Below are 15,156 nucleotides of genomic sequence, written 5' to 3' on the forward strand. Positions count from 1 at the left end.
CAAGTAAGGAGCTAGAAGCTGGGGCCAAGGAAGAGAAGCCTGTTACCAGCGCCCTCTTTCACATTCAGATGCGGTCAGGGGTCACTGCCCTCTGGACCAGGATCTAGAGGAAGCTGGCCATTAGGATATGGTCCTGGAGATGGCCGGTTTTCCACTCTGCTTGACTCCACTTCCCCTAGGAAGTTCCATTGGCCCGAATCACCATTAGGTGCTTGTGTGGCCCCACCGTCAGCGTCATGGGCAGCCTCATGCACATTGGCAGTTGACTCACGTGGTGTTCATACCCCCAAAGTCCGGGCTTCCTGAGGCCTGAATGAAGCCATGCAGAACTCATGTACGCAGCACTTCTTCCCTGGAGATATGATCCAGGCTGTTCAGGGCATATTCGGTGCTCTGAACTTGACCTTTGGGTTTTGGGGTGTGAAAGCCCCAAAGCAGTTAAGAGCAGAGGAAGGAGATGCCAGAGTTCATGCCTCTGGGCTCCGGTGGGTGAGTCCTCAGATCTGCCAAGTGGAGCTCCGTGGCCTCCCCTCCTCGGCCTCTGCAGACCGGCCGAAAGCCGAGCCCACTGTGGACCAAACCGTCCTTCGGGTGACGGGCTCAGCATTTGGAGAGCTGGTTATTGGGGTTCTTCCTGAAACACGGACCTAGCACTGGGGGACCCTGGCGTCGGGCTTGGGCAGTGCGTGGTTGTGTGTGTGAAGCGCGGCCCTCCTCGCCTGACGGCCTTGGGACTGCAGGCCTGCGGGTGAGGAGGGGGCGTGCTGTGCAGGCAGGCGTGGGAGAGGCCCCCAGCGGGGCTCTGCCAACCCGAGGGGAAGCGCGCTGTCGCGGTGTGGTGAGGACGCGCCTTCTCAGCACTGTCAGAACATAAAGGGGATTTTTAAGGACCATGCTGGCAACCTGCTTATTTTAGATCTTGAAGCCCAGCAAGATGAGATCACTGCCAAGGCCACACAGCGAGAGAGCAGATAGCAGGACCAGAACCAGGTGTGCCGACGCCTGGGTCTCCCCCCACCTCTCCAGACCAACCACCGGAGGCCTAAGGGCCTTAGATTTCTCATCTGTAAAAATAGTTGAGCTTGACCCTTTGGGTTCCAGGATCCTCTGATCTCATGAACAGTTTGGAGAGCTTTGTGCAGACTAGAGAATCATTTGGTCGGTACCGTACATTTCCACTTACAGAGAAAGTCAGGTTGAACGTTAGCCGTGGAGTGTGAACTAGTGCTCAGCACAGGGCTGTCATCTGCCCTGCCGATATGGGTTAAAATCGCTAACAGGTCTGGGTTCGTGCAGGGAGAGCCTGTTTGGCGTCCTGGCGCGATACCGATGTTGGACTCTGATTTGTTCAATTATTTATGCTACCTCAGGGCAGAGGTATTTGGTCCGTCGGGGAGCATACAGTAGTGGCTGGTCTCACGAGCTGGTAGTGTCAGGTTTCCGGGATGTTGGGGCCGTCTCAGGAGCACGGCACATGTCTCTTGGCACTGACAAATCAGACCCTTTTGATTTCAGTGGATCAGCTAAGGTTAAACTTAAACAAATAGGGGCAGCTGGGAGGCTTTGCAAAGAGTGAGATGTGCACATTCTCAAAAAAAAAAAAAAAAAAATAGTCTGTGTTCCCTAAGGAAGGAAGGATGAGGCGTGGAACTCTGAATCACCGCCCCCACCCCCCCCAAATCTGAGGAAGGAAGCATTTATTTCTCTGCTAGTTTGTTTTGCACTTTCAGTTAAGGAATTCCAGGAGTTGCAGGTTGTGGATCATGACTTCTGTTCCCCTCCCCACCCCCCCACATTGCTGCTTGCCAGAGGAAGGGAGGGCGGGTGGCTCTAAATAACACTTTGGCCTTTATGGAAATGTATCAGATGTTCCAGGAGTGAGTCTCGCTTGCTCTTGCTTGCTTGTTGGCGCGCTCGCTCTCTCCCTCCCTCTCACTTTTACTCCGTGTTCACTCGTTCTCTCACTTGTGTCCTTTCTGTAGGATATAGTTAGCACCTCCTGTCGCCTTATATAGCAAGGTCTGGTCGTTAATGTTAACAGAAATCTAACAAGGAAGGCTGCCAGATAGCATTAATCAGGCCAGTGTTTGGAATTTCATAAATGCTCTGACTTAGGGTACAAATTGGACATTAAGAACAATACTAAACTGTGTTTTCTGACTTCCTCTCTCCTCTTCTCTCCCTCTGCCTGCTGCTCCCCAGCCATCCAGCTTCTCTCCCTTTCCCCCTGCTTCTGAATTCCTCTGCTCGGCCGTGTGCTTGCTGCATTGGAACTTTGTTGGTTTTTGCCGCGTTTAATTTTGTTATTTCTCTGTCTCTCCGTCCACTCCAAGACCACAGGCGGAGCAGCGGCGGCCGGAGCCAGGACTCTGCGGAGGGGCAGGACGGGCAGGTCCCGGAGCAGTTCTCAGGTCTCCTCCACGGCTCCTCCCCAGTGTGTGAGGCGGGGCAGGACCCTCTCCAGCTGCTCCCTGCCCCTGGCCAGAACCATCGCGAAGGGTCCCCTGCTCAGGGCGCCTGCCCCGAGGAGATGCAGCTGGAACAGACAGGCAGGCGTGCGTCCGGAGCCTCCCCACCCCGCGTGCTGGACCAGAGTAGGAGAGTGGGCCACCCGGCAAGCCTGCCCCACGCCCACAGCCAGACGCACCCCAAAACTTCCACACGCACGGCCTCTCCACGCCCTGGGGGCGCTGAGGAGGAAGGTGACCTGAGCGGGGCCAGGAGCCGAGCCCCTCCCACCAGCAGACCCAAGGCTGAGCTCAAACTCAGCCGCAGCTTGTCCAAGTCTGACTCTGATCTCCTGACCTGCTCCCCCACGGAAGACGCTACAATGGGAAGCCGGAGTGAGTCCCTGTCCAACTGCAGCATCGGGAAGAAGAGGCTGGAGAAGTCGCCCTCCTTCGCCTCCGAGTGGGACGAGGTAAGGCTGCGTGTTATCTCAGGGAAGAGAGCCAGGCTGGCCAAGCCCCCCGTGCTCGCCCGGGTGCCGATGCCCAGGACCAGAGTAGGGGCTGCGGCTGCCGGCTTCCCTCACACTTCCACCAGAGTGTTTCTGACAGCTGGGAGGGGGCAGGTGCCCTGGAGCCAGGACAGGGGTCTTCATGCCTGCGTGGCAGAGGACAGGTCCACTCATGGTTAATCTGCAGGGCGGAGGCCCAGCAGAGCAGGACTGAGGGGGAAGCGGTTCCTAGAAGTGACATGCTGTTTGGAAATATTTGGATCCCATCGGCCTTACTGAGGGAGCCAGGCTCGCCCTGAAGATGCTGCGGAAGAAGTAGAGGACTTCCTGTGAGCCTTCAGGAGGAAGAGGGGAGATGCACGGCTGGGGGGATGGGGCTTTGGGAGAAGCTGTGGAAAGGGGACCAGAGGGGGATTTTCTGTTTCCGCCACGTGTGATTCTCCTGTTTTTCCAAGGAAGACCACATGCTCTCCCAGCAGAACCTTCTGCCCATCCCACATTCCTGGGTTGGTGGGGCAGAGGGCTAGGTGGTTCAGGAAACAGAGTGATTAGTGAGGAGAACACATTTGGAGTCTGAGGCCCAGGTTCCTTTCAGAGCCATTGTTATAGAATAGAAGTATGTGCCCAAGTATTTTGCAGTGACCTGTGACATGTCTTCCTGGGCAGAAGAATGTGTTTCTCAAAGCGTGGTAAACATGCAGGGAATGTTCAAGTGCTGCCCTCGCAGGCTTCTAGCTGGGAGGAAGCTGACTTTGAAGCGGACTGGATCTGTCTCCCCGGAACATTTCCACAAGATGAATTTAGCTCTCGAAGAGGAGGGGACCACTGCAGCTGGCATGTCCATTTGAACATTCTGTAGACTAAATGCCCTGCCCAGCCCATCCGGGCTGCAGCTGTAATAGTTATGCAAACCAGAGCTAATCCCATTCCCAGTATGGGAGCAGGGCGGGGCCAATTCCTCCAGCACTCATCTCCAGATAAGATGAGGTTTAGGACTGTTTAGTCAGGGACAGGAAGATCCTGTGCCAGAGAAAATCTTCACTGTTTAACAAACTAGGATTTGGTGGTAAGCCTGTGCGAGATGCCAGGCCACTTAAGGAAAGGTGGTTGGTGTTCGAGAGCGCCTGTGCCCAAGAGACGACACCCAGGAGAGCAGGGGCTTGTAGGGATGTTTTTCAAAACAGAGTTTTTCTAACTTACAGTCAAGTGTAGGATAAGGCAGCTTAAGAGTAAGAGACAATATTCTCTGAAGTGGCAGGAGAAATCAACAGAGAAGAGCATCAGTGGGGCTGGGTGGGCAGAGACGAGGCGTATGAGAGGGAGGAGAGGGGGCCTCAGGAAGGGTCACAGAGAAGTGGAGTTGGACATGGACGTTAAGAGCCAGGTGTTCTGGTTAGAACCAGATTGGAGCCATGGGATGGAGAAAGGACATCGAGGTGGAGAGAGCAGGTCCGAGGGCCTGGGTGAGGGTCTGGGGGAGCTTAGGTCACGTGGCTCCTGTGGAGTGCAGAGTCTGTGCGAGGAGCGGAAGAAGTAAGGGCGGAAAGTGAGACTGGGACAGAGTGTGAGAGGACTTTGAACGTGAGGCTGAGAAGGGAGGGGGTGATGTGGCATCCCGGCAGTGTCTCAGGATTCTTCACAGGGGCTCCTGGTCCAGCCTGACGAATCACGCCTTCCTTACGTCTCACCCGGAGCACACCCTCCACCCCAGGCGGTCAGCAGTACTGGACGATCCTTCACAGGCTGTCCGGGCCCTGTTGGTGTACGCTGATAGTGTCTTGGCGGGTAGAGATTGCTGGTGGATACAGGGAACCCAGGGACTCCTGGGCCAGGCAGTGGTGAGGCTAACCACCAGAAGCACTGCTACATTTTAAGTTTGAAAAAACTAAAGGCAGTTGAGGACTCGTTGGAAAGCATTCAGAAGATGAAGCTGTGCTTGCATAGTAAACATTAACAGAGCACTTTACGTTTAACCCTTCAGTATTGTTTCGGGCCATGTTATACTTGGTTTTGGGGGATATCTCTATCTAAAGAGAAACTTGAGGAGTGTTTCCCACCCTGTTTGGCCCTAAACACACAGCTTGGCAGACTTCCCTAGAGCAGGGCATTAAGTAATGGCTGCTCGCCACCCACCCTGACCCCTGCCTGAAGGCTGCTTTGCCTGTATCCTGTGCTTGACAATTTTATTTTCTTTGTCGTCATTAGCTCTCCAAGGGGTCAGGAAGGCTGCCCTGAAGGAGCGTGGGCCCAGCTCAACTCTTCACCAGGGGGGCCAGGAGGAAGCGGGTGGCTCTGGGGCAGGACAGCTGCGACCCCTGCGCAGACGGGGTTGCCCGTGGGTTGGCCAGGCTGATCCTGGAAGGCCGCACAGGGCAGCACGTGGGGCCCCGCTCCGGAGTTAGTAGACCTGGCTCCATCAACTTCACCCCCGTATGGGAGGCTCCAGGAAGCCTCGGAGTGGTTACCCTCATTTGTGAAACCAGAGGCGGTCAAGTCTGTGTTTCAGAGGTGTTTTTACCAATTAGGTATGTTTCAGCACTCAGCACAGTTCCCAGTAGGCATAAAGTGTGGAATGAACGGTAGATATTAATACTGTTATTGAGCCTGCAGCTTTGGAGGGAGAGAACTGGGGTCTGGAGCGTCTTCAGAACTTGAGAAAGGCAGAGCTTTGGGGGAAGGGTTGGTGAAGACTGGAAAGTTCAAGTGCTTCAGTCTCCTGCCTGACTGCCCCACCCAAGACGGAAGAGCCCGCCCCGCCTGGGAGAGGAGGGCAGGTGCCCTACATTGTTCTCTGAGAAATTAATGAGTTTTTCTGCCCGATTCCCTGAGAGGGAAGAGGTTAGAGAGCAATCCGCAGCCTCTCTCCCCTTTATTGTTCCGATGTCCCTCTGCGTCCGGGCCTGTGTGGCCACTTGATTGGCTGGGTGTGGGGGTGATGTATGTTGGGCACATGCGCAGTGGATGGTCACTGTTTTCACATGCAGCCTGTTCCTTACAAGTGTTACTGTGGGCCCTATTGATCGCCCTGGTCTGAGGATTCTGGAAGTTAGCCTGGTTAAGAGCAACCTCTGAGACAGTGGCCACTGGTGATGCTTGTATTCCCCCTATTTTCTGTTGTTTCTGGTAACAAAGAACTAATAAGAGTTTGCTTTTAAGAGTGCTCAGCCTAAGAGGCGCTGTAAATCCCATCTTCAGTGGACACTTTCTGTGTTCTCCACTCAAATCAGCACCTTCTTTGTCTTAACAATCCCTTGTGGCATCATAGAAGGTAAACTGAGAGGCTGAACATAAATAAAACTGTAAAATATATAGATAAGGAGTGGGAAAATCACCTTCAGCTCTCTACATACTTAGTCCCTGTTAATGTTTGATATATATCCAAATTTGAGATCTTAGTACATTTGCTGGTTTATAATTTGCTTTTCTTACCTAATGGCTGCATATCTGGGATGGCTTGCTGTGGCAGTGTCAGTAAGATCTGGGTTCAGGTCCTCATTCTGAAAAGCACAGTATCCTGTCTCTGCTTATATCATCGGCTTAGTTAGTTTGTTCTTCTAGCTGCTCTCTGGTTGTTAGACGAGGTGCGTGGCGTCTTCCATCTGCCCTTCAGTGTGTTCCCCGACCTCTCTCCCTGCCTGTGTACCCCCAGAGTAACCCGTGCGCCTGTGTGACCCGTGTGAACTGCATCACTCGGCCAAGGAAATCTTGGATTGGCTGGGTTGCTCTACTGAAGCCCCGCAGCCCTGTGAGAGAGAGACCCTGTCTCAGTAGCTGTTCTCTGTGCATTTTGGTAACATTCCTCCCCCAGACCCTCCAGGTCTGGGGCTCCATCCTTGTTCCACTCTCTGTCCCCAACGCAAACCTGTACCAATAATCCCTTGATTTAGCTCCCTCGGTTCCCCAGTTCGAATGTGCCTTCTTTTTCCTGCAGGGATCATGAGTGATACAAACATTTCTAGCACGGTTTCTGTCAAGTCTAAACAACCATAGATGGCTGTGTGCTGGAGCAGTCAACGTGACTCTTGCATGTAAATTGTAAATTAACCTTCATTTGCAGATGAACCAGAAGGCGTGGTTATTCAGGGTGCTGGGGAGCAGGAGAAATTCATCATTTAACTGGAAGCCTTTCCCACTTCCAACTCTAGGGAAGAAACCTGTTCTGCTTCCACACGGTTGGCAGTGTCGACAGCATTTCAGCTGTGTGTTCCTGCATCAGCTCCCTAGATGTATTTTAATCCTCTGTCACTGCGCTGCACAGTGCACCCATAGGTACACACACACACACACACACACACACACACACACACACACACACACACACACACACACACACACACACACCACACACACACACACACACGGCAGTAGCAATTGGTGTCTGGTAAGATAGTAGTTTGAATATATAAAAAGTCCTAAGGGATCAGATAGGTCTCACTCATACCTGCCTTTGAATGGGATTGAAGCTCTGGAAAGGAAAAGCCACAGAAGGCTGCTGGTCTACTTAGCGTAAACATTTGAGTCATTTAGAACTTAGCTAAAGGCTTAAGTGATGAATCTGTGTTTTATAATCAGCTTTCATCAATATTAAACTAGTGAGAGATGGGTGAAGAACAGGGACGTGCTTTGTATACATTTTGCGCAAACAGAGTGATCTCTGGCCAGGGGTTTGGGGAGTGTCCTGGTTTTGACTGAAATGGTAGCTGCAGGGACCTTGAGTCCCTCCACGTGGAGTGAAAGGGCAGCAGCCAGGAGGGCACCCTCCCAGGCTGGGTCCCAGATGCTTTTCCAGCGGGCTGTCCAGTTGGAGGCATGATGTCATCGAGAGAAATGCTGATTGGTTCAACTCCACAGAGGCTTTGCTTGCTTTTAACCCTTGAGGGTCAGGTGGGCAAGAAAATACCTTAGATCTAAAACTGAGAGATTTGGGCTTGAGTTTCCGCTGACCGTGGCTGAGCTTCCCACCCCACTGTTCTATACTGTGTATTGTTCTTTATTATGTAAACAAGTCCTTTCTGCTGAGCACAGCCTCCCACTCAAGAATGTGACCCTCCTACCTCTGGGGACAGATTGGAGCCTGGAGTGACTATTTACGTTGCTTCTAGGTTTATTCAGGAGTCACAACTTTTATCCTAGAACCTCTACATTCCCCTTGGTTTTAAGTGGTCTGGTAGAATTGAGGGTGTTTTTGTTTTCATAATTTAAAAATAAGCTCATTTATTGAATAGCAGCAGTAGTGTTAGTCACTCAGTCATGTCTGACTCTTTGCCACCCCATGGACTGTGGCTCCTCTGTCCATGAGGATTCTCCAGGTAAGAGTACTGGAGTGGATTGCCATTCCCTTCTCCAGAGGATCTTTCTGACTCAGGGATCGAACCCGGGTCTCCTGCATTGCGGGCAGATTCTTTACCATCTGAGCTACAGGGTATAGAGTCCTTAAGTAAACAATTTTGACCTTTTGTCTGATAAATCCATGTGATTTTCTTAGTCTAGATTAAACATATATGTAAATATGGGCATCTCCATGGCCTGGTGCATTGTGAATAAGCCAGAGCTGGTCCTGGCTCTGCAGTAGGCCAGTGATGAGAAGATCAGTGTGGCCACCCCTGCCTGCATCTCCAGATTTCCTCATTGCTGTTTTTCCTATCTTTTTACTCACTCTGCCTCTCTGTTTTCTTTTATTTACTTGCTTACTTACTCTTGGCTTCCTGGGGTCTTGGTTGCCGTGAGTGGGTGTTCTCCAGTCACTGTGAGCGGGGCTGCTCTCTAGTGCGGTGCGTGGGCTGCTTGCTCTGGGGGCTTCTCTCTCCTGTTGCCAAGCGCGGACTCTGGTGTGAGGGCGCAGCAGCTGTGGCTCAGGGCTTCGCTGCCCCGCGACACGTGGGATCTTAGTTTCCCAGCGAGGGATCAAACCCGTGTCCCCTGCCTTGGCAGGTAGGTGCTTAGCCACTGGACCACCAGGGGAGTTCCGCTCCTTTATTTTTCTCACTCTCTCTTTTTTTTTCACCCCTTTGCTCTTTCTCTCGTTTTCATCTGTTGCTCTTTCGTGTCTTTTTACTTTCTTCCTCTTTCCTCTTTTTCTTTTTCCCTCTTCATTCTTATGTTCACTGGTGGCATCAAGGAGAGGCTTTGCTAACAGCCTTTCATTCTCAGCTTTCTCCGCCAGGGGTTTTCTATTTTTTGTTAGATATTTTTATATTCTACAGAACATCTTACTACTCGTGGTATAGAGTTTTTATTTATGTAGACCCTGGGAAAACAGTGTGGACTGCACTTGGACTTCCTTTGAAATCTGTGACCCTCAGCAATGACACAGAGCTCCTTTCTGGATGCCGCTGTTGTGCTCTCGCCCTCAGAGATGTGATCCTGTCTCTGCTCTGTGTTTTCCTGGAACGCTGCCCGACCCGCCTGGAGCTCCTTTACTTTGCTTTGTCCTGCTTTCTTCCCCAGCGATGTTCCTTTTTGGTGCCCCCAGGGGAGTAGCCAGTGGGGAACAGGAGTGCTTGTGGCCTGAAGATTCTGGGCAGGGCCACCATGCTGAGGACTCTACCCCAGGCACTCTGCTCTGTCCTGCTCACGAGCTCGAATGAGCCAGTCTTCGCGCCACAGGGCCCACCTGTCCGTAACTCAGAGCAGCCTGTTTATCTATCTGGACAGGTGGAAAACTACCTCAGCTCACTAGGAGCCTACAAATGACAATTTGTCTGACAGTCTGTTCTTGCCTGCCCCGATTAAACAACCAGGAAGCCATTGTAAACTCGGTGGAAGTGGTGTGGTTTATATAAATGTTCCAGTTCCTTTCTGCTTTGGAGCTATTTTCAACAGACCCTCCAAGGAAAACCAGGGCGGTGCCTTGTATCTGCTGTGTGTTTGGGCATGCTGTCCTGGGGTCTGCTGCTGGGAGAATAGCTCTGTGCTGGCCTGTAGGACCCGAGAGAACAGCCATTCTGACAGGTGTGAGGTGACAGCGCATTGTGGTTTTGATTTGCATTTCCAGGTTGCTTAATGATGTTGAGCACCTTTTCGTGTACCTGTTGATCACTTGTTTGTCTTATTTATTTTTGAATTGTTTATTTTTGGCCTTGCTGGGTCTTTGTTGTTGCACAGGGGCTTTTTCTGGTTGCAGTGAGCAGGGGCTACTCTGTCGTTGCAGTGTGTGGTTTTCTCATTGCAATAGCATCTCTTTTTGTGCAGCCTGGACTCTAGGCACGCAGGCTTCAGTACTTGCGGCACTTAGGTTCAGTACTTGTGGTGCTCGGGCTTAGTTGCCCCGTGGCGTGTGGAATCTTGGACCAGGGACTGAACTGGTGTTCCCTGCATTGCGAGGTGGATTCTAAACCACTGGACCACCAGGGAAGCCTGACTGTCTAATTTAGAAAAATGTCTATTTAGGTCCTTTGCCCATTTTAAATTTTTTTTTTTTACTACAGAGTTGAATTCCTTGTATGTTTTGGATATTAACTCCTTATCTGGACACGTGGTTTACAAACGCTTTCTCCCATTCCGTTGGTCACCTTTTCATTTTGTTACTGATTCCCTTTGCTTGTGCAGATGCTTTTTAATTTGATGCAATCCTACTTGTTTATTTTTGCTTCTGTTGCCTTTTGCTTTTGGTGTCAAATCCCAAAAATGGCTGCCAAGACCAAGCATCCTGGTGATTTTTATAGCAACTATTTGATCTTGTCCACTATTTGATTCAGTTTTCCAAATGAGGAAGCTAAAGTTTGCAAGCTGAAATGACTTGCCTAAGATGTTGGTGTTGTTAAATGAGGGAGACCAGTTGGAGCTTCTAAGTCTTAATGAGATTGTAGTTATTAATAGCATATAGGTGAGCTGAATTTTCATTTTGGTATTAATTAGCAGTTACTTTTCAGTTCTTATTTAACCCCAATTTATTGCAGCCCTATTTTACTTTTCTCCCCAACTCCAGAAAAAGAAATTTTTTTTTTTGTCTAGGTATATAAAGGAAAGTAATTTGGAAGAGGGAATCCTGGGAAAATGCATGAGTTTTTCTTTTCACTATTAAAGTTCAAAGCATCTCCTCCCTCTATTGACGTCTCAAACAGAAGCCTGTTAGGTGTTTTCTTTTGTGACTCACAGACTGATAAGATGATTTCTAGCAAATTCTTAAATCAAGAAATCAGAAGGAATCTGAACAAAGTCACTTCCACGTTTCCTGAGGTGGTGATCAAGCTTTAGCTTGGAAACCCGAAGTGACCCCCTTCTCCCATCCGCCGTTACTTGTGTGAAATTGTGAACACTCCTTCCTTATTTCCGGTTAGAATCTGTGACTTCCACCCCATCAGTTCTGGATCTTGCACACTGTCCTGCTTAGCAGTTCTGCAGATATTTGACACTGCGATTCTGTCCTGCCACCCTCAAACCTTCTCATTTCCTTGCCAGGAAATCCAGCTCCTTCTCCCTCAGCTCGGGTGGTTGCTCTCACACCGCCTCCACCCCAGCTCTTCTCTGGCTGCGTTCAGGTCTTCAGGTCCTCTCAGAGTTGTAGGACATCACTACACATTGCGTTATATATTCGGATGGAGTTTTACTTGTCACATACCACCCAGTAACACCTCATCAAGGAGTTTGATGAACCTCCTACTCTCCTGAAAAATCACAGGAAGCCATTTGTCAGTGAACCCAAATCCAGGGTCATGTATGTGACCCTTCCAGAGCCCCCTCTTCCCCTTTAGGAGGCCATACAGAGAGCTGCTCTGTGAAGTGACTGACGGCTCCTGGTTTCCTTGTGAAGCTTCTGCCCGCGCTTCCTGTCTTGAGGCAGAGTTCAGCCTCTCCTCTGTTGTGCTTTTTGGCAAAATCGGCACAGAGGTGTGACTAAACCTGCTCTCTTCCTGACAGGCCAAGGGGCTGCCTGGTCCCTGAGGCCTTCTCAGGCAGTGTGTAGCCTCTGTAAGACTCTCACTGTGGCCTTAATTTAGAGGTAGAGATGCTTTTGTAGCAGTTTCTTTTTTTTTTTAAGCAATAGGATGGATGAGATTTGGGGAAACCTGTGTGGTATAAATGACCCCATGCCTGGCTCTGTAAAGGGTGTCTCAAGCCCTTATATGCCCTTAACTCTGAGTGCTTCCTCTCCATCCCCACCTGCCTTCCTGGTGTCAGCTCGACAGCTGCCACCTTGGTGTTCTGCTTTCCCCTGGGCTTCTCCTCATAACACAAGTCCATGTTACTTGTGACTGCCTTGACATAGTCCTAAATATTTTGTATCATCTCCCCTAACTGAGAACCTCCCTGGTGCCCTATTGCTATAGCACAAAGCTGGAATTTCTCAGCCTGGATTCATGGTTCTGCAGAGAATAACCCAATTCCAGCTTCTGCACATGGCTTTCTGTCTCATCTTGCACTCCATTTTTCTGGTTCCCGTCAATTCCTTTACCCACTGTTTTCCTCTACACTTTGGTTTATACCTTTGTCCCCATTGGAATGGCTTTTTTCCATTTCTTCTTGTTGAAATGCCAAAAGCTTGCTCATTCATTCATTCAGCACAGTTATTGAGAGCCTGCTGTGTGCTCATTGTTCTAGGTGCTGGGCATAGTAGAGAAGTGAAATAGTAAACAAAATAGATACACCCAGCTTTTGAGAGATTACAGTCAAAAGGGAGAGATTATATTAAACAAGTACAAACAAAAAATCGTCACAAACAAAGATAAGTGCTCGTGAAGAAAGTCCTGTGAGAGGTGGAAGGTGGGGAGCGGGGCTCAGTTTAGATCAGTGAGAACGGGAGCCCAGTCAAGGAGAGGAGGGCAAGCCTCTGTCAGTCCCAGAACCTGTCCCCTCGCAGCCTGGGAGTGCAGAGGCCTCTCTCTGGGCACTCTCCCCTCAGGCACTAATTTGGCACGCTGGTCATTGCTGATCTTGTCCTTTTGTGCATGGCCTGTTTCCCTAACCAGATTAGAGACATTTCAAGGATAGTAATCACAGTTCATTTTACAAAAGGGACACTTAGAAATGTGTCGGTGGTTAAGGACCTTGAAGGGATGTCGGAGGTCCTGAGTCTAAGGACTCAGGTTTGGATGGCTGAGGGCCTTGCCAGGCTGGAGAAGAGAGAGCTTTCTTTTTGTTCCTGAGGGAGATAGAATAATTAAGTCCTTCTCCAGCTCACCCTTCAATCTTTTTTTTTTTTTCACCCTTCAATCTTGAATTTTATTTTCTTACTCATTCTCTAATAATAAGTAATAGCTCTTTTATATCACAACAAGGGATTGTAGAGAATATGCAGAATAATTTGCTTCACAGATGGGAGCATAGAAATTTGTGGATTTCAGAAGAGGTTTATTGCCATTTTTTTATGGATTTCTCACTTAATTTGATAGATTAGCTCCCCTCCCTCCATTTTTTTTTTAAAGCCAAAAATGCTTTATGAAAACATTCTAATTTGGAGAGGGAGCATTAAATTTTACATCTAAATGCCCATATCAGTTTTAAGCTAACTCCATTTACTGCTTGCCCCTTCCCCCATATGTAAAATAGTTAACAGTTATAAAGAGTTTGAAAATAGAAGTCCCCCCTTGCAAATGTCACAGTAGGTGTTACAACTCTTTCTGCTTTAATGGCAGCCCACTCCAGTATTCTTGCCTGGAGAATCCCACGGACAGAGGAACCTGACGGGTTACGGTCCATAGGGTCGCAGAGTCAGACATGATTGAATCGACTTAGCACATCTTATATTGAAGTAAAGACTAGAAACAGGTTTGGCCAGTTCTTGGCCCCTAATCTTTTCAATTGGATTGAGAGGAGAAAAGAACCAAACCAGACACGGTAGTTTCAGGTCCATTTCAGTTAAAATGTCAGCTCCTGCCCAGGTAGCTCCATCCACCCCTGTAGGTGTCCAGAAGGACTTGCAGTGGCATGAACGCAGAACCAAGGCAATCCTCAGCTGCGCCTGTGTGTTTAAAGGCTTCACAGGTACTTATGTGATAGAGTGGAAGCGTTAGCATCTCTGACATCTGTGATGCAGGTAGAATTGATTTGTCGAAAAAGGGAATTTCCCAAAGCCCATTTTTAAAAAATCAACAATATTGCCGCTGATACAGAATGAAGGTCCTTGATGAGTTTCCCCTGTTGGGTTAGCCCAGAGGTCTGGCCATGCTGCAGCTCAGATAATGCCCTTTCTCTAGGCTGAATTTCTTCTGAAGGTTCAATTAGGTTCGGCCTGTTTTCATCCAGGGCAGCCATTTGAGAACTGCCAGTTTCTGAGGCCAGAGCCCAGTGATAGATGCATTTGTTTCAGTGCTGACAGAGATTTCAATGTCAAATCTCCCGGATCCTTGAGGATGGCAGCAGAGACTGATCTCTGTGAAGAACTCGTCTGTTGGTCCTCATGTAGAGATGCAGGCACGTCTCAGAAGGGTTTCAGCTGCCCAGATGGACCTGAGCAGGCTGGATGTTGCAGCCTCTTCGGGCTCCGTTCCTGGACGAGAGCTCCATCCTGTGTCACTGAGAACTTTATGTGACATCATCACTGGTGGTCACACCCAAGTCATCCCACAGAGCAGCATTTGCTGGGCCTCAGCCTGGCTTGTGGAGAATGATGTGCACCTGCCCCATAACATTTCCAACAGTGGAAAGAGTATCTGATATTCATTTGATAGCCCCTGAATATCTTCTGTAGTCGTACCACTCAAGAGCTGCTTTGGGGAGCATTTGTGTACCTTTACCAAGTTTGCCACTGTGCCCTTTCCTTGATTTAGTTTAGATAAATGCTTCCTACTGGTATTAATTAAAATACATTTCCAAGCCTTCGTATGCTTAGCATTATTCAGGCCAGTATTATTGCATTGTTTGCTCAATTCTATGTAATATGGTAATTATGTCTATATTTTCTCAGTTGTGAGCTACAAAAGGAAATACAGCATCATAAATCCAAAGCCACCGTGGTTAGAGGCAGTCAGCTCTCCAAGGGTGAGGGTTCCGTGTCCAAAGAAACGAAGCCAGAGCCAAGAAGATGATTGACACCTGTGAAATCTGCAGGACTATATAGGCTGAGCACAGCCTTGCCCCGAAGTCCCAGCGTAACGAGATGACACGAAGATACAGACACATAAACGTAGGGTGCTAGAAGAGATCAAGGAAGCAGCTCCCCTCACACGGCGGTTGTAAGCCCAGGGGCTCTGTGTCCTGTGTGTTGGCGGCAGACGTTGGCTCAGGGACCGTGTCGCCGTGAGAGGCAGCGCAGAGGC

At 49.6% G+C, this 15,156-nt stretch overlaps 1 protein-coding gene across 7 annotated transcripts in view; it reads left to right on the top strand.

Annotated features, from left to right (window-relative positions):
* The window catches only part of ANKS1A (ankyrin repeat and sterile alpha motif domain containing 1A), a 163,913-nt gene that overhangs the window by 102,783 nt on the left and 45,974 nt on the right, over window positions 1–15,156 (top strand). For all 7 annotated transcript variants that reach the window (XM_043907230.1, XM_043907234.1, XM_043907228.1 and 4 more), the window contains one exon: window positions 2,334–2,920. In XM_043907230.1, coding sequence (XP_043763165.1) covers window positions 2,334–2,920 — 587 coding nt within the window. The remainder of the gene's footprint in view (window positions 1–2,333; window positions 2,921–15,156) is intronic.

The sequence above is a fragment of the Cervus elaphus genome, chromosome 7, assembly GCF_910594005.1.
Source record: "Cervus elaphus chromosome 7, mCerEla1.1, whole genome shotgun sequence".
Classification (NCBI taxonomy): domain Eukaryota; kingdom Metazoa; phylum Chordata; class Mammalia; order Artiodactyla; family Cervidae; genus Cervus; species Cervus elaphus.